Source organism: Gekko japonicus, unplaced genomic scaffold (genome assembly GCF_001447785.1).
Source record: "Gekko japonicus isolate JY-2015 unplaced genomic scaffold, Gekko_japonicus_V1.1 scaffold317, whole genome shotgun sequence".
NCBI classification, from domain to species: Eukaryota; Metazoa; Chordata; class Lepidosauria; order Squamata; family Gekkonidae; genus Gekko; species Gekko japonicus.
The window spans coordinates 537021-556406 of NW_015162487.1; the positions used below are offsets into that span (position 1 = coordinate 537021).

Sequence of the window (19386 nt, forward strand, 5' to 3'; positions counted from 1 at the left end):
TCTGACATCCTGTCCCTTTCATTGGTCAAAATGCATCCAGTTTTTGAAAACCCTCTTTCTATGTCCGCTCTACCATGCAATAATGATAATGCTGCTTTCACCATTTTGAATCTCCAGATGGGTGTGTCTTTTCAAAGAACTGATTCCAGTATGTATTTATACAACAAGTTTCACTGGCAGTTTCATCTTCAAGTCTAAGAAGTTTCCATTCATCCCGAGTCATGTCCAGTGGGATATCCATTCGGAGTGCTGCTACTACTTTCATTATATCCTTCTGGGTTCCTTCCTTGATTCTCTGCTGAAGCTAAATGGGCTTGTCCAAAGATGACTGGAGTAAAAGGTGTTTCCAGGCTGCTATGAAATAGGGTTTTTTGCTCCTGTTAAAAAAAAGTAGCTGTTCCTTTTCAGAAAGTTTTTTTCAGTTCGTCACAGATTCTACTTTCACTTACTTCTCTCACAGGTTATGTAGTGCTCATCACTGAGGGCTTCAAGAGACAATGGTGCTAAACTCTTACAAACACGATTCATTATGGTTCTTGTGAGCATTTTTATTTCACTGTGCATCACATGCATCAAAGGCTTTTCTTTCTGGAACACTCCAGTGAAGTTTGTAAATAAGCGGGCACTCGTGCAAAAAAAAAAAAAAATCACCTCTGCTTTCATCGTCTCATGTTTTAAGGGGGTAATTATGTTTCTATACTTTGTGGAAGATTTCACCAAATCACTTTTACTCTTAGGAACAAAGTCCTTCATAACTGAACTAAAAACCATCTGTCTTCTCACTGGGAAGTCATCATGTTTCCTCCAAAATGCAGTAATGAAAACAAAACAAAACAACCCACAAACTGCATTCACAGAAATCAAAGAAACACTGACTTTACTGACCAGTTTTTTTTTTTTAAAAAAATGACAAATTACTGACCAAGATGAAAAAACTGACTTTTACTGACTTTACTGACCATTTTCCACCCCTGCAGTAGCAGAATGCAAATAAGAGAAGCAATTGAATAAGCAGCAAGGCTGCAGGAGATGAAAACAAACCAAGATCCTAAAGGACGAGCAGTCAGCCAGTGACATCAGTACTGGAACTTCAAAAGCAACAACCACTGGGACGAAGAAGCAATAGAAGGTCTCCAGAATAAAATAATTCTGAGAGATTTCAAGAAGGCCATGGGGGCAGGATAAACCTCTGTTGCCTCAATGTTAAGGGCTCGGCCTTTCTAACCGTTCCATCTGTGCACACAAACACCAACTGATCTCAAAGCACAGACAAATTCAACGCAGGCGGAAGCAACAGCTAGAGCAGATAGCTCTGTGTTCAGAATTTTAACTATATTTCACAACTGGCAGCTGTATTCCTAGTAGCAAAGTGGAGATGGCGAGATTATGATGGTCTTAATATAATCTGGATCAGGCAGCCTAGATTTAGAAGATGAACTAAGACCCAACCACCACAGTGTTCAGGGTTTAAATCTTAGACGACTCAAGAAAAAGCTGCAAGCAACAATTTTAAATAATTAAGACGCTACATGGGACGCACATCACAATGGCTAGCCACAAACAGAAGCAAGAAAAGGAGGGCAAAAAGCAAGAGGGAATTGGCTCAAACTCTGTTGCTGTGGGGACTGTTCAGAATATGACATTTTATGGACCCCTTGACGAAGTGTAGAAGTGTAGCAAAATGCGTAGGGGTCTCACAGTGGAATTAAATTTAATTCTCCCACTACACCAATTTGTGGTTTTGTTCTTAGCCACAAACAGAAGCCTGCCTTTGTTTCCTTTCCCAAAAATCACCTCTGGCAAAAAAGTATAAAGAGTTCTGGACACATTAGGGATCTGTTCCTTAACAAAGTCAGTAGCAAACAATAGCTTTTTAAGAACCCCTAGTAAAGCTTTCTTATTAAAAAAAGTCCTAATGGCTATGGGTTTTTTTTTTTTAAGCATCATAAGCAAAAGAGCTAAAAATAGAACCCAATTTTTTTTTAATTATTTTATTTTTACTGTTAAGTATATATATTTCATTGATATCCCATCTGTGTATTCTACCTATTGGCAGGCCAGCAAGTTCTGGCATCTCTGCTGGTGTTATCTCAGGTCACACTTAAATTATAAACATATCTACAGATTCAGAACTTTGTGGAACTTCAGGGGGGAAAGTTTTTAAATGCCAGATATTCAGGGTCACTTTTAGTTACTTTGGATTCTGAATGTTCGCTGGAGTCATTTCCAATACTGCTTTAAAATATGAAACCGTGTATTTCTTGGTTCCTTCAGCAAATCAGTAAATAGATCTATTTTTGTCACATATTCGTATACTTGGCACTCGAAAGTCGATCATTAATGGGTGGGAGGAAGAAACCCAGGCCGTCAGCAAGATAATTTGTTTAACTGGCACGTTTCAGGCAGTGTTTGAGCAACCAACTGGATGAAAGCAGAACAAAAAAGGGAGCAGCTACCTTCAGTGCTGCTAGTGGTCTCGGGCTCAGGGAGCACGCTGGCAAAGGAAGCCCCCCCGGTCAACTGGTCCGACACAACTTCAGGAGGGGTGGGAAGCTGGAGGAGAGCGGAACTGGTGGAGCTCTGGCTTGACAAGGTTGTAAGAAAACGGTCCTCTGTTAAGTGAAGACACAGACAAGAGATTACTCCAACTTGCACCATACTGATATTCAGAACGTCTATACATACTGCACTGTTTGGTTGGAAGAATGCATTAATTTAGCAGGAAGACAGCAAATAATTTTTCTCCCCTTGCCATTTTACATGAGGAGGAGGAGGAGGAGGAGGAGGAGGATCCTAACCCCTACACCAAACAGCCAATTTGTTTCACTTTTGTTGCAGGGCTTGTTAAAAGAATGCAGAACGTACCTTTGTCGCCGTTTTGTATTGCTGGAGAGACGTTACGGGGCGAGGCATCCATCGCACTGATCTGTGGACGAGAAAGGGAACACATGGCTCCTGCTGCCGCTTCAGATTTGCACTTGCTGCCCTTTTGCCCTGATGACCATTAACCCCCCTATAGAGAGGATGGCCACCAAGAAACTGCTTTGACCACTTAGGCTTGGTTTTTCTTCGACCATAGTACGCCACTTAATTCGAGAAAGCTACCAAGTTGGAGATAATTGTTTGTACTGCTAATGTTGCCGTGGGCTTTTACTCTGTAGCCACAGTCCTACATACATTTAACTGAGGAGTAATTCTCACTGAACTCTGCAGGACTTGTTATGCTTAGAATAGAGCAGCAGAACAAAAATACTAGGAAGCGGTTTCCTCTTGAGTAGAAATGTGATGTTCAACATAGAAACAGCTGCAGATGCGTGGCTGAAGTTGCTAGCTGATCAGACCTTGGCGGCATACTGGACAGCCATTCGGTTCACTAGCATCACAGAGCAGGCCAACGGACCACGGTCTGCATGCTTCCCTGGCTTCTCATCTGTGCGAGGCTCTAGTAGCTTTATCGGCAGCAGCGGGTCACCCTACAGCAGGGGTGTCAAACATGAAGCCCGGGGGCCGGACCAGGCCAGTAGAAATGTGATGTTCAACATAGAAACGGGTGGCTTGATCTTACAGCTGCAGATGCGTGGCTGAAGCTGCTAGCTGATCAGAACTTGGCGGCATAATGGACAGCCATTCGGTTCACTAGCATCACAGAGCAAGCCAACGGACCACTGTCTGCATGCCTCCCTGGCTTCTCATCTGTGCGAGGCTCTAGTAGCTTTATCGGCAGCAGCGGGTCACCCTACAGCAGGGGTGTCAAACATGCAGCCCGGGGGCCGGACCAGGCCCCCGGAGGGCTTCTATCAGGCCCGCAGTGGAACTGGCTGTCTTCTGTTCCTTCTTCCAGTTCTGCTGCTGCTGCGTCATCAACAAGGTCTCATTTATGTCAGATCCGGCCCTCATAACAAATGAGTTCGACACCCCTAGCCTAGAGCGTGTTCCTAGGGCCAACTTTATAAGCCTCAGAGACGCAGCAAGAAAGGGAGCCAAACTGTGATTCCTGGTCTCCCGGGATGAAGAGATGCATGTTTCTTATGAAGACAAGCAACGCAGCAACAGAACATGTGCCTTTGGGAAACACTGGGAGTCCTCGGGAGAGAGAGAGAGAGAGACATTTATTTTGCTGTCTCCCTGGCAGGGCCGGCCCCAGTTTATTTTGCACCCTAGGCGAGGATCCCTTCTGGCGCCCCCCCCCCCATGTGCCCAAGCCTCAGAGAAGCAGCAAGAAAGGGAGCCAAACTGTGATTCCTGGTCTCCAGGGATGAAGAGATGCATGTTTCTTATGAAGACAAGCAACTCAGCAACAGAACATGTGCCTCTGGGAAACACTGGGAGTCCCCAGGAGAGAGAGAGAGCCACATTTATTTTGCTGCCTCCCTGGGACATCCACGGCCTGATGGTTCGATGCTCCAGGTCCCTATTCCAATTGCCCAAAGGAGGAAATGTAGCTTCATGTTTACCCACAGAAGCATATGGGGGCATATCTCGTATTATTCATGGGCGTGCGTGTGCGTGTGTGTGCACCTGGAAGTCACGGTGACCTCTGATGACTGACCCCTGCGGGGGGGCTGGAGGATGTTCAGAGAGGTGGCTGAATAAAGCCTGCCCCTGCCTCCCGCCTCTGGTATTCCAAGGAGGTCTCCCATCCAAGTACTTGCCGGAGTCAGCCCTGCTCAGCTTCCGAGATCTGACGAGATCTGGGCTATCCAGGTCAGAGCCATACGGGGCATATTTTCATGTGCACGGCAGCTCGCGTTCCTTCTCCGAAAACCAGCCTATGTGCTTTGCTCCACAAGTAACATACAGCCATTGGGAAGATGCCTCCACCTCTCTCATACCGGAGTATGGTGATTCCAACTACAGACTAGGGCAGGGGTCCCCGACCTTTCTGAGCCTGTGGGCACCTTTGGAATCCTGGTGGTGGGCGCACAGGCATACAATGGCAGCCGCCGTGAAGATCCTTGTGCTGCGGCGGCAGCTGCCGCCAAAGCAACGCTTTTAAAAATCTGAACAGCCCATCAAACCTCCAGAGGCCAATCAGAAGCCTTGCTGGGCAAAAGCCCCACCTGGCCCCACCCACTTCCTAAAACCACCTGGCGGGCACCAGGAAACGTGTTGACGGGCACCATTCTGGGGAGCCCAGGCCTAGGGCTTGCAAGTTGGTTACCTACGTTGTTGAGATACAGCAAGCTCCAAAAACGGCTATGCTGGTATTATGGTACTGCCTGATAATTAGAGAATATTAAGGATGAAAAGGAACATTCTGCGACTCTGATTGGAGGTAAACACAGCAGCGTTAAAATTCTCTGTTCGAAACAACAGAATTCACTACCTTGCTCTCTTCGCCTTGCCTCAGTCTTCCGGGACTGGGGGGCACCGAGGGGCGTTTTCTGCCTTTCTCTTGTTGGAAGAGATCCTGTAGCCTGCAAATAGGATTCGAGTTACTGTTCCCGTATAGCTTAGGACCACAGATCATACCAACACCGGAAGCAGCTTTTGTTTTCGGGGTACAGACGCAGTAGAAGGAAGGACATCTAGCTGATCGAATCTATTTCACCCAAGAACTCATTCAGTCCTTAAATTGTTAAAGACTTGGTTCCATTCAAGTGGTCTGAACCCAATCACCCTTCGCACCTGACCCCATCCCACCTCTTGTGCAGTCTGGGGGGGAAAAAAAACCGCTCCCCATCACTGGCAATAAGCCATCGACGTTCATCCCAGACTGAAATGACATTTCCCCACAACAGACGCCCTGTGAGGTAGGTGGGGCTGAGAGAGCTCTGACAGAAACGGCTCTTTTTCAAGAACAGCTCTGACAGAACTATGGCTTGCCCAAGATCATCCAGCAGGTGCGAGTGGAGGAGTGGGGAATCAAACTCGGTTCTCCCAGATTAGAGTCCGCGCACTTAACCACCACACCAAACTGGCTCTTCAGGACTTCCATAGGGGATCACAAGAAAGGCTGGGTGCCTTTCTATGCTTATGTTCCCTTACTTGCTTGCAGCCCAATCACTCATGAACTCATTCTCGGTACAAGGGTTATTTACTTAGGCAATGAACTTTTCTGGGGGAGATGTGGGTCAGATCTGGCCCCATACTACTTTGGTTTATCCCCTGGTTTTTGCATGTATTTTTGTGCCTTTAGTTTTCACTTCAGTGGTTGTTGTTGTTTTCCCCCTGACTTTTTTCTGGTTCTTTTCAGACCACTTTTACCCCAGTTTTTCTGGAAGCTGACTTCCGAGTCACCTTTCCCCCCTCGTACATGACGTTTCTGTTGGATTCCTTCGTCCCAGCCACTCTCACCCACCTCCAGCCCACTTTTGGATGACCGGATTATCGTCAAACCACTCCCTCTCCTCTCACCCACCCTGAATATGAGTGGTTTCGTTTTTTTAATGGCACTAAATGATCGATGTACTATAATGACAGGTAAAGCAGGTTCTCTGAATTCCCAATTTTCATGTCTTTAAAAAACTAAGCCTCTAGCCCCTTCCCTTGCGGAGGTATAAGGGAAAAGGCATTATCGCGACCAGGGAAAGGGCTAAGGACTCAGTTTTTTAAAAAAATTAAAGCTGGGGATTTAGAGAACCTGCATGACCTGTCATTCTGTCAGACCCCCAAGTCCAGTTACACTCAACAACTCTCTCTTGGCAGTGATAAGTTTGAGATGTATGCAAGATCCAGAAAGTCACTGTGTTAGAACTGAAGACTTTTGGCAGGTACAAGCTTAATATAGATAATTTGAATAAAAGCCCCTTCCTTCCCCCAGGCATACGTCACATTCCCACCATGTCTAATGTTGCCATCCCAACCAAGTGAAAGATATGTGTTTTGGTTATCTGCTGCTCAAGCTGGTACAGAGGAACTCTCAAGGGCACCTTCCCCTGGGAAATGGAAAGGAGGTGCGACTTGGAAGAAAGTTATGACTTCTAGAAGCAAAGGTTCCATTCTCTCACTCATTCACTCAACCCCCCTCCCTGCAGGAATTCCCTACCCCTCCAATAACCACAGCAACCAAAGCGAAGCATGCTTTGACACATTACAACAGTATATCGATATTTTAGTGCCTTTTTTAAAAAATGTGGTCACGATATCAATATAAAACATGTGCAAAAATTAAAGGGGGGGTGCTCTGGCACCATCAATGATGATAGCGCCTTCCCTTGAAAATCCTGATTATTTAAGGCAACCATGGAAGAAAATAAACTGACTCCACGACCATGAACATGCAGCGGGAGTCCACATGTACAGAAGAACCACGCCCAAATCGATTATAAGCCCTGTGGATCGGCCAAGAAAATCAGGAGTAAGTCGAGCACGTAGAAAAGCTCAACTTTACGAAGAAATCTGGGACTTTGTAGTCGCCTGTGATTGCCCAACTACAGAAAAACAACTCACTGATAGAAAAACAAATTCGTGGCAAACTCTGAGGCTTCCATCCATCCAGAACGATTCAAAGGAACGGAGGAAAACTGCACATCGTAACAGTCCAGAGACACAGGAGCCCCAAGGAACTGAGGACCGTCACCCTCTCACCTGTTATTCCACGCTTGCAGCATCTCACAGAGGTTCTGCTTTTTTGTGATCAGAGATTCGAAGACTGACTGCAGCTGCTGAGGCGTGTCCAGCGATGCTGAGAGCATCCTTGCTTGAATTTTCTCAATCCAGTTCCGGAACTCAACTTCCTCCATCTAGCAGAGGAGACACAAGAAGGGTGTTGTGGCGTCCTCTTATCTGGGAGGACTGCTTTTCACTTTAAATGTGCTCTTTGCTTTTGTAAACTGGGTAGTTTCTGCTGCCACCAGGAATTTAAGGAATTCCAAATCTTATCTCCTTTGCTGTTGGTCTCTGTGGCCCTGAGGAAGGATTGAACTGAATTTTGGGTTAAACTTAAACAAAATATGATTGATTGATTTAGGAACAAAAAGGAGTTGCTGGTTAACTGTAACTGTTATGGGGAAGAGAAACTGGTAAAATAAACTGGCAAGGTTTCACACACAGTCTTTTGATCATAAGATCCCTCTCTGACAGGAATCACTCTTTCACTAGCCAGTCACACTGGCAAAGCACTTTGTATTAATTCTCTTTATAACTTTGGAGTCTCACAAACCCTTCTCATATCTTCCACACTTAAACTTGTAAAGACATATTTTGAATTCTTTAAATCTCCACACAGAACTGAGTCATCTCACTCTCTCTCAGACTCACTAATTGACTTTCATAACTGACTTTCATAACTCTTCAAGACACACACAGAGATTCACTTCAAAAACTCCTCCCACACTCTCTCATCCTCCAATCACACCACACTTGTCTCCTTCAATCACTCTACTCTGCTGTCACTGCACTCCAACCAAACATTTAGAGAGACATACACACTTTTAAAACAAGGAATCATTACAGGTGTTTTGTGGAAGTCCTACTCCTTCTCAGGCTAGAGGCCCTATTCCTCCCCTCTACCCTGGATGCTCCTCTTGGGCCGTCTTCCTAGGGGGCTACCAAGCACAGAACACATGACCGTGAGTTTCCCCCCTAATCCTTATCTAAGCTGCAGCACAGATCTTCCTGCTGTGTTGTGCAAACTGGAAACCTGTCCGGCTGAAAACCCCTTCAGGATGCATTGCCCACAGGTGGTAGATCCCTCCTGCATTTCATTTGGGACGTTACCTCCTTTTGTGCAAAGAGGTCTTCCATCTTCTCCTCCCTTGTTTTACTAAAGGTATCCGTTTTCAGAGAGGTGAGGCGTTCGTCCACAGCTCCGTATACCAGGGACACCCTGCCAACAGGAGATTTTCAGAAGTTAAGCCACAGTCCAAAATGTTCTGAATGGAACCAGACAACAATCCGATTGAGTGAGTGTGTGTGTGTGTGTGTGTGTGTGTGCGTGTGTGAGTGAGAGAGGGAGAGATAGATATCTCTCCATCTCCTGTTCCCTTGAAGAAAGCAACTGAATCCCAAAATAGAAGGATAAGATTTATATGCTGAAGGAGTTATTCTGTAAACAAGCTATGCAAGGCAGTTTCATGCACACAAGCCACCTTATACTTTGAGGTATACAATACAGTTTTGTCTATGTGTAATACACACACAGAGAGAAATGAAATATGCAATAGCTAACCTGCGCATCACGGAGCATGTGTGAGGAACTGAGAGTCTGCCTTGGCTGGTTTGCTGCATGCTACAGACTGTGGAAACTGTGGCAGCCCCAGGGAGGTGTGCCTGGCCCCCTTATTGTCGATCTTCAGGAGGCAGCTGAAGATAAGTTTTAATTTGGACTGCATTTGACTGATTTAGTGTTTATTTACTGGCAGTCCTAACTGGAGTTTTTAAATTGTTGACTTTTATGGGGTTTTATCATTGTTATTATTGTGGGGTTTTAAAATAATGTTTTATTTATATCGTGGCTGCCAAGGCACAAAGGCAGCTGATAAATATTTTAAATGTGCATTTGCAAGCCAAACTCTTGTGAATTTGCCCTTGCATCCAAAATACTGAAAGGTGCTAACGATGGTGTATCCGTTCTATTCAATCATGTTCAGCTACAAGGCTGATGCTTTTAACTGGGGAGATACCATTAGGTGGGAAGGTCTTCAGCCAGCCAATTTCACCCCCCCCTTCCTTTTTTCTCTGATTCAACTGTTTCTGATGTTCCAGCAACAATCAGAATGTTCCAGCAACAATCAGAATGTTCCAGATTCTAGCGTTGTGGGACAGAGCCAGCCACCCATGACATTTCCCTTCTGGCTCTACCACTACAGGCTCTGCCATTAGAAAAGTGGGTAGAACTGTACAAAACATCCTGAAGAAATAAGGGGGAGGGGGAGAGAACCTGGGAAAGACACGCAAATGACTACCATGGTGTGGGCAGAGAACTCTTTCCTTGTTTTACAAGTTTTAAAGTGCAGAGTCCAACAAATTGAACTATCTGGATAAGACAATTCGGATGAAACCACATTGCAGCTTCAGGTTACAAATGATGGACTGGGAAAAGGGTGGGGGGAGGGAGACTTACTTTTGAGCAAAATCTTTCAGGTCTTGAAGAATGGTAACCTTCAGTGGAACCCGACGTTTGATGTAGATCTTGGGATGTGGTACGCACACCTCAAGCAACCGTATAGGAGAATAACTACAAAAAGAGAGAGGGAAAAACCATCTTTATAACTGAAAGCTGTCGTGTCCCACATTATGGCTCACAATTCAGACATAGTGCCAAGCCACGGTTCAGGTTAACCCAAAATCTGGCACAACGTACTAACTAAGCTCACGTGCTAAAGCTTTCCTTTGCTATAATTATTTATTTAGAAAAGAGACATGCTCAAGGTGGCGTACAACTAGATCAATAAAACAAAACCATTAAAGACGAGCCAAGATATTTTTTTTAAATCTGTTCAGGAAACAACATCATAATGAATTTAGGCAGATCATGAGTGGGAGGGAAGGAAGGGCTGCATCAGTGTTAGTTCTTGTGGCCCTTTCTTACACGCCCAGGGAAATGCTGATCGATACTTTTGGGGGCAGGAAGCCTTTTTCTCCAGGCCAGTTTGACTGGAGATCCTGGAGGTTTTTTGTCATCTTCTGGGCGTGGCGCCGCGGTCACTGGCGGTAAGGAGGGGGAGATACTTCTTGCATTGTGCAGGGGGTTGGACTAGACGACCCTGGAGGTCCCTTCCAACGCTATGATTCTATGAATATTTTGCACTTAGCTGTCTGAAAGCACAATCGAGTTCCCCATCAACACAAAAGCATTACATTCCAGAGAAGCACATAAACTGCAGTCCACAGATCTCAATGTAGCCAAGACTGTTCCCTGTACAACCAACCCAGTCAACCATTCCAACCCTGTTGGATGCCCTCCCTCCTGAGAGGCTTGAAGCCTCTTCCAAACAAACTTGTTTCCTCCTCTTCCTGTGGGTGTTTAGCCTAGATGGGGCCGAAGGTACAAGCCCTTGAACAGCAGGCTAAGGTCTATTTGTCGATGGCTGTTTACGCCTAGGACCAGTGATTACTGGCTAAGCAGACCTGGACTAGTTCAAATTGGTTTCCACAATTCTCTATTTGTGCTTTGTAATCTGGAACCTTAGTTAAGCCAATGGAGTCCCCTTTGGGGAGAAAAGCAGCCTAGAAATGAATGCATGTATGCATAAACAAATGAGGAAATCTCTGAATCGGTTAAGTGAGATTTGGCAGTCAAGGAACCATCCTCACCCAAACTCATCCTGGCAGTGTGACTACAGTCACCTCCATGCTTGAGAGGAGATGGATGGAACGTAATAGCAGGGTCTCAGTTAATTACACTCAACATTCCACAATTAAGGATACATCTGCCCATCAAGCTCCAATTTTGACATATTTATTTCCTTCACTATATTTCCCCCCCAAATTAAACCCAAACAAATGGTAACCATATAACCTAAGCTTGTTATTCCAGTTTGGTCCTTGCATCTGTTAAACATCTTCATTATGCTGTAAGCTAATTTACTTCTCCTGCCCTCTACCTTTATGTATGGATTGGTAATTTCCATTTCATTGTATCTGAGGAAGTGCACACGAAAGCTTATACCTTGAATAAAAGTCTGCTGGTCTTCAAGGTGCCACACTGGACTCAGACTTTGTTCTACAGTATAATAAGACTCAATCACATTGTGATCCCTTGGAGTCGGAAGCAGCCAAATATCCAGTCTGCAAACTATTGCTCCAGCAAAAGTTCGAAGCCTTTCTTCCCAGCCCAAGAAGACACTTTCTATTGGTGGAAGTTTTCTTAGGCTGGAAAAAGGCTTGGAACGCTGCTGAGCAGAGTCACCATAGGAACCCTTTATCTGACAGTTACCAATGCTGCAAGACTCATTCGTTCTTGAAAATGACAACATCCTGCTATAGAACATTGCATTGACTACTAGACCAGGGGTCCCCAAACTTTTTGAGCCTGCGGGCATCTTTGGAATTCTGAGACAGGGTGGTGGAGGAGGCAGTCACAAAATGGCTACTGCGGGAGGTGGAGTCAGTCACAAAATGGCTGCCATGGCTTACTTGCAGTCACACAGTGAAGATTCTGGTGCTGTGATGGCAGCTGCAGCCGAAGCAAATTTTTTTAAAAAATCTGCACAGCCAATCAAATTTCCAATGGCCAATCAGAAGATTTGCAAAAGCCCCACATGGCCCAACCCACTTCCTAAAAACATTTAGCAGGCACCAGGAAAGGTGTCAGCAGAGCCAGTTTGGTTAAGAGTGGCAGACTCTAATCTGGAGAACTGGGTTTGATTCCCCACTCCTCCACATGCAGCCAGCTGGGTGACCATGGGTCAGCCACAGTTCTCTCAGAGCTGTTCTCTCAAGAGCAGTTCTCTCAGAACACTTTCAGCCCCACCACAGGGTGTCTGTTGTGCAGAGAGGAAGGAAAGGAGATTGCAAGCTGCTCTGAGACTCCAAGTGAAAGGCGGGGTATAAATCCAGCTCTTCTATTCTTCTTTCATGGTGCCCACAGGTACTACTAGAGGTGACTCCTGGAACTAGACGATGTTCCCTGTACAACCAACCCAGTCAACCATTCCAACCCTGTTGGATGCCCTCCCTCCTGAGAGGCTTGAAGCCTCTTCCAAACAAAAGCCAGTGTTACCTGAAAGAGGCCACCATCTGATTGTATGAAAAATACTGGTGATAGTCGTGGTGTATGGAGTGGCCACAGGGCTCAGCATTGGCTCTGCGGGTGTACTGATGCCCATAGAAACGCAGCTCGAGGTATTTGGCAAACGACATCGACCAGGAGTCGTTGGAAAGTGGGACAACTGGCGTTACCTGCAGAAGTTAAAAACTGAATGAATCACACACACAAACTCCACTCAAGTCCCTAACCAGACACAATGCTTCAGCAATTCTTGGGTGTCGCCAGGAATCTCAAGTATGCACCCACTTGGCTTTATTTATAGTGGCTGAACATGAGGTTAAGCATGTATCCTGACAGTGTTAAGTCAGGCAGAGGTAGCAAGGAATATTAATAGTGCCTTGGTATGGGTGTAGTACTTAGGTGTGTGTTCTTCACATACATTATCTTGCCATAATTGACAGGAGCCTGGTAAGACAGGACTATTACCACCACGCAGTTGCTGATGCAGGGCTAAGGAAGTATGGTTTCATGGGCAGAGGACTAATTAGAATCAGGAACTTCCCAATCCGTAGCACGGTCTAAGTCAGTACACTATACCAGCTCTTGCAAAACTGATCTCTAGCCAAGTGGGCATCCCTCACAAATTCCTCAGTGGAACAGGCTTCCTCAGGAGGTGGTGGGCTCTCCTTCTCTGGAGGTTTTTAAACAGAGGCTAGATGGCCATCTGATGGCAAGGTTGATTCTGTGAACTTAGACATATTATGAGAGGGAGGACAGGACAGGTTGCCTCAGTGCTTAGTTCTCGTGGCCCTTTCGTACATGCCCAGGGAAATGTTGATCTCCACTTTGGGATCAGGAAGCAATTTTTCTCCAGGCCAGTTTGGCCAGGGATCCTGGAGGCTTTTTGCCATCCTCTGGGCATGGAACAGGGGTCATTGGGTGTGTGTGAGGGGGAGTATTTGTGAATTTCCTGCATTGAGCAGGGGGTTGGACTAGATGACCCTGGAGGTCCCTTCCAACTCTATGATTCCGTCATTCTATGAAATGAATGTTTATCCAGCAGGACTATCTACAGGGGTCTGAGCAAAATTCTTTTTCATTCAAAAATGTATCCTGCCTCCATTCATTGTTTCACACTCTCACTAGCAACAAGGTCCATCTCATGATCCAATTAAGCTCGGAGAACCAGTTCCCCAGATGAGACACTATCATCATTACCTGCTTGCATATCCTACACCAGGAGTACGTAAGGATCGTATGCTGGTAGCCAGGCACTGGGGAGTCCAGTTCCTTCAGTATGATCTGTACGCAGCCTTGCCCGTGGACGAAGCGACGGATGTGGTGCACCATGGGAGTCTCACAGAACATGCTGGGGCACTGGTAAGAGGGCCTTGAGACAAAGAAGGAGAGTTGTGAGGAGAGTAGGTTCCAGCCAGGACAGCCTATTCAGTTTGTTCATTCTTGATATAACAACGTGCCTCCCCTTCGTTTCACCTCATGCTGTACCACTGGAAACCAAAAACCTCTACTGCAATGGCAGACACTGTGTCCCTAGGGGGCACTGGCACACAACATTTCAGAGGCCAGCTCAGAGGATTTCTGTTCAGCTCACAACCAAGCTTCCATAGGAAACAATAGCGAATGGGGGCACCTCCTTCTGGGGCCCATAGAATTGGACCCCCAGGCCCAAATCTTTTTGAACATTGGGGGTGTTTTTTTGAGTAGAGGTACCAGCAGCTATGCTGCAAAATTGGTGCCTCTACCTCAACCTCCCCCCCAGAGCCCTAGATACCCCTGGATTGATTCTCCATTATAGCCTATGGGGCCCATTGACTATAATGGTCCCCAGAGGCTAATTGAGCCAGGAATTATTTTTTTTAATGACATTTGACTTGATTCTGTTTTCTCTTATAATGTTTAAATTATTTTTAAAATATAGTTTAAAAGAATTCATTTTGAGATTTTTACAATGTAATGGAAATAATCTAAAAAAATTACGCAATAGTCAAATGTAGGCTTGCTCACAATTTTAATGCTACTAGCTTTTTTTGCTCACAAGGTAGAATTACTGCTCACAGCTGTGGAGCTTAGAGGGAACATTGTACACCACCTCTCAGCTAAACTGGTGATCATCTTCACTTCTCCCTGTCCTACGACTGTTTGGAGTTATACTGTGCTTCTCATTATGTTTTGTATTGATAATGAGATCCTAGTATTCATTTTCACTCAAATCTCATTGCAGTTCTGCACTTTTAAAGTTCTAATGAATTGTGAGCTTGTTTTTCCTTTATCATTAGCTGGCCTAAGCAGGACGTCATCGCACTGGGCACATCGTACGGGGCACACTCTAGCATTTGGCTAAAAACTTTATGGTTGCCATAGTTTTTAGCCAAATACTAGTGTGTCCTCTGTGCGACATGCCCGGTGTGATGATGTCACCTCTGGGTCATCTGCTGACGTCATCGTGCTGGACACGTCGGACGCAGTGGGGCTCGTCGGGGGCAGGGCTTCTCCGCCAGCCAGCTGGCCAGTGGCAGACTGGGGGCCCTGAAATTGGGGGAACCCCTGCCCCCCATCGGGGGGTTGGCAACCCGAGGTACCAGACACACCCTTCAGCCAGAACTCCATGCTGAAATAAGAATCTGCTGGGGTGGATCCAACCATTCCTCGTGGAGATTTTCTTCAGTATAAGGAAACTTCTTCCAATGGAAGAACCACTGAAGTTGACTCCCAGAATCATGTCTGATTTCCAGGTGACACAGATCAGTTTCTCTGAAGAAAATTCTCGCTGTGGAGGGGTGGACGATACCCCACTAAGGTCCCCCCCCCCTCCCCTGGTTCCACTCCCAAATCCCCAGGAATTTCTAAACCCAGAGTTGGCGTCCCAATTCCTCAGGTTGGAGGAAGGCTTCCAACTGTGCTCAGTGGAGTAGGATCCACAGGGGTAGGATCCACACCACTGTCAAGAGAGCTGCTAAAAAAGACTCTCACCTGAAGCAATACCTTTCGAGAAACACACCCAAAGTGAGATCATTCTTTCCGTAGAATTCCATCGTCACAATCCTGAAATGGCAGAGAATAGCGTTTTTTTAATGGTTTGGAAAGTCTTGTAATCTATCTCCCCCAGAGGGCTTCCACTTTGCCCAAATTTAGATGTGATTTTAGAGAAAGCCCATGAACGTTCTTTCTCAAAACATTTCCATCCTGCCCCGTTTCCCCCTTGCCCATAAAATCCCGTCGCTACAAACGGAAACAATAATCCATATATAAGAGCTCACGACACTCACAGGTACACCCAACACCATGACATATTCATCTGTGACGGACTGCACTTTTTAAGAGGCTTAGAAGCAGTGTTCCCTCTAAGCTGAGTGAGTGTGAGCTAGCTCACAGAATTTTAGCCTCCAGCTCACAGATTTTTGTCTTAGCTCAGGGAGGATGACTCCAGAGCAAGCTAATTTATGCAGTAGCCAAATCGCTCGCTCACAGCTTTAATGCCAGCCGCTCACAAAGTAGAATTTTTGCTCACAAGACTCCACAGCTTAGAGGGAACATTGCTTAGAAGTGCTGTACCAACGAACTAAAGGACTATGATGAGTTAATTCTTCACAGAGCCAGAGAGCCTTGAGTGACAGGTTGCTCCAAACAATCTGATTTGTTGGCTGAGCAAAAAAGGAAGTCTTGAGAGAGTTGGATGCGGAGGTAAAGTCAGTCAGATTCCTGCCTTTACTGTGAAACAGGTTACCAAGGCTGTTCAGTCAGTGAAGGGAAATAGAAACGGAGGGAAAATCTGGCTTCTGAGGGAGGGAAGTGGGCGGGGCCCGTCATATCACTCAAAAGGCTCACTTGAAAGAAAGTAGTGTAAAGTAGCACTGAAGCATCGCAGGAGAGGTAATTTCCTGGACTTGGGTTAGACCCAGCAGAAGGAGTCTTCCACTGAAGCAACAGTCTTTCTCAGCAGAAGAAGACTTCCGCTGATGCAACAGGCTTTCCCACAACAACCCTCTTCCACTTCTGCATCCAACCTTCTCTTGGGAAGCTGTTTCAGAGCACCTACAGAAAAAGCCACGGGTCACATCACAGTCCTGAGAGACAGAGCTGGTCACTACCAAGGGCTGAGGGGAATGCAGCCGTCAGACCGGTTCTTACAGCAAGAGACGTTCCTTTTCAAGCACGCAGGCCCAAGGCCATGTCAAGGTTTTTACAGAGTAGGAAACTGGAAATGGCACAATCCTAGAATGACTCCCCATTAATCATCAGTATTAATTATTTTTCACTGGTATAGCCCCTGGCAAAAGTTGAACTGAGGTCAGAGGTGCTCCCGCTTGACCTTGCTGGTCTCCAAGGTGGTGAGGAAAGAGAAGTTATCGCTCCATCAGATGCAGCAATTCCACTATACTGGGCCAGGGGAAACTCTGCTGTGGAAGTTCCTCAAACTTTATTTTATTGGACGTCCCACACTGTGAGTCTATTGACTTACTCCATGTAATCTGCCTTGAGTCCCCAGTGAGAAAGGTGGACTACAAATTACATAAAATGAAAAAATATACTGCAGCCCAACCAAAGCACTACTGTACATAAGGTAAAGGTTCCCTTGCTCGAAAGACAGTCGAATCCGACTCTAGGGTTGCGGTGCTCATCTCCGTTTCAAAGCCGAAGAGCCAGCGCTGTCCGAAGACGTTTCCGTGATCATGTGGCCGGCATGACTAAACACCAAGGTGCACGGAACGCTGTTACCTTCCCACCAAAGTAGTACCTATTTATCTACTTGCAATTCCTTGCTTTCGAACTGCTAGGTTGGCAGGATCTGGAACTAGAGACGGGAGCTCACTCCGTCATGCGGCACCCGGGTCTCGAACTGCAGAACTACCGACCTTCCACAGCCTGCAGTTCAGCGTCTTAACCACTTGAGCCACCACAGCTCCTCTACTGTACGTAGGCAGCATTAAAACTTTTCAAAACTACAGCTTCCCCCTTCCCCCAATGTTTCAGACTAAGCCATTAGATACATAAGTACTGTCAAGTCGCAAAAGACTTCTGGTGACCCCAGCAAAGGGTTTTCAAGGCAAAAGATGAGCAGAGGTGGTTTGCCATTGCCTGCCTCTGCAGCGTCTTCCTTGGTTGTCTCCTATGCACAGGCCGAACCTGATTAGCTTCCAAGATCTGATGAGACTAGGCTCTACCGTGCTGCCTTCTCCCCCAGAATAAGCTATTATGCTCTGCAATATTTACAGACTTTGCAGTATCCAAATCTACAACATAACAAAGGAGTTCGACACCTCTGCTCTTCCAAAAAACAAACAGAAAAGGGCAGCTCCGGCAGGGTTCCTGACCCAATAGGAAGAACTCCACAACACATTTAAGGCTCACAAGTTTGGGTTCAATACAACAAGATTAGAGACAGGAGAGTCTGGGGAGATTTGTCCAGGGTCTCACACATTCTCCTTAAGATGGCGGACCCTAAAGAAAGCACAAAGGAGTTGTGGCGTTTCCCCCATCCCAGCTCTCCTCAAAAGCCCTGACCTTGATGGCACAGGCAAGCCCGATCTCGTCAGATCTCAGAAGCTAAGCAGGGCTGGGCCTGGTTAGTACTTGGAAGGGAGACCACCAAGGAAGCCCAGGGCTGCTACGCAGAGGCAGGCAATGGCAAACCACCTCGGAACATCTCTTGCCTTGAAAACCCCACGAGGGGTCGCCATAAATAAGCCACAACTTGACGGCACTCTCCACCCCCCACTCCTGGAAAGTTCTGAAGTCAGGGGAAGCACTGCAGAGTCTCCAACCCACTCCCTTGTACCCTTCTTGTCCAATGCCCAAGATCACACACAACGTTCACAAACCAGACTGCTCCCACCTAGCGTTTACATTTGAAGGAAATCTCTTCTGGGGGATTCGGACGCACATTTAAGTTAACCGGGATGCACATTTAAGTCAACCAGGGAAGACAGACAGAAAGGAGTTTCATACCATGGGCTAACGCAGGCACTTGGAGCATTGCTGGACTGGGTCGAAGAGCTGCTGAACAGCACACAGAGCCGCTGGTGATTCAGAGGGCTGAGGCAGTCCACCTGACGAGGCACAACCAATGGGGAGTTAATAAGCCATTCCCAACTGCACACCATCACCTACTGTTGAAACGCAGAGGAGCACTTTTTCTCTGCAAAGTGAGCCTTCTGGCCTCCAATATGTTTTAAAATAATTTTGCACAGCTGTCCGAGCCAAAACAGTTTCGGTTGAATGATCTAGGCATGGAAAATGTTACAACAGACCAGGCACACCGTTCCTTGGTGCGTGAAGTACAAGATACGAGTGGTATGCGTGCCCACGTCATTTTCCTCTGCTTCGTTCATTCCCTTTAGCAGACCCTGAAAGGTCATGCAAAAGGACCCACCTTGAAATCAGAGAGGCACTTTCCCCTCTCTCTATTTAAAGTTGCCAGATTCTGGAACATTTGCCTTAAGTGGTCCATCTAGTCCAGCATCCTCTCTCACATAGTGGCCAACCAGTTCCTCTGGAGGGCCAACAACAGGGCACAGAGGCCAAGGCTTTCCTAATAACATAAGAAGAGCCCTGCTTGATCAGACCAATGGTCCATCTAGTCCAGCATCCTGTCTCACACAGTGGCCAGCCAGTTCCTCTATATGGCCAACAACAGGACATAGAGGCTGAGGCCTTCAAAGAACATCAGAAGATCTGTGCTGGATCAGACCAGTGGTCCATCTAGTCCAGCCTCCTGTCTCACACAGTGGCCAGCCAGTTCCTCTATATGGCCAACAACAGGACATAGAGGC

General features: G+C 46.4%; 1 protein-coding gene across 1 annotated transcript in view; it reads right to left on the reverse strand.

The window, feature by feature from the left end:
- Positions 1 to 19386, reverse strand: part of PIKFYVE (phosphoinositide kinase, FYVE finger containing) — a 108492-nt gene that overhangs the window by 24690 nt on the left and 64416 nt on the right. Inside the window, exons 20-29 of the mRNA XM_015405936.1 lie at positions 18563 to 18663; positions 15587 to 15658; positions 13814 to 13985; positions 12608 to 12786; positions 10007 to 10120; positions 8662 to 8770; positions 7531 to 7685; positions 5327 to 5417; positions 2866 to 2926; positions 2457 to 2612 (exon numbers count right to left, since the gene is read on the reverse strand). Coding sequence (XP_015261422.1) covers positions 2457 to 2612; positions 2866 to 2926; positions 5327 to 5417; positions 7531 to 7685; positions 8662 to 8770; positions 10007 to 10120; positions 12608 to 12786; positions 13814 to 13985; positions 15587 to 15658; positions 18563 to 18663 — 1210 coding nt within the window. The remainder of the gene's footprint in view (positions 1 to 2456; positions 2613 to 2865; positions 2927 to 5326; positions 5418 to 7530; positions 7686 to 8661; positions 8771 to 10006; positions 10121 to 12607; positions 12787 to 13813; positions 13986 to 15586; positions 15659 to 18562; positions 18664 to 19386) is intronic.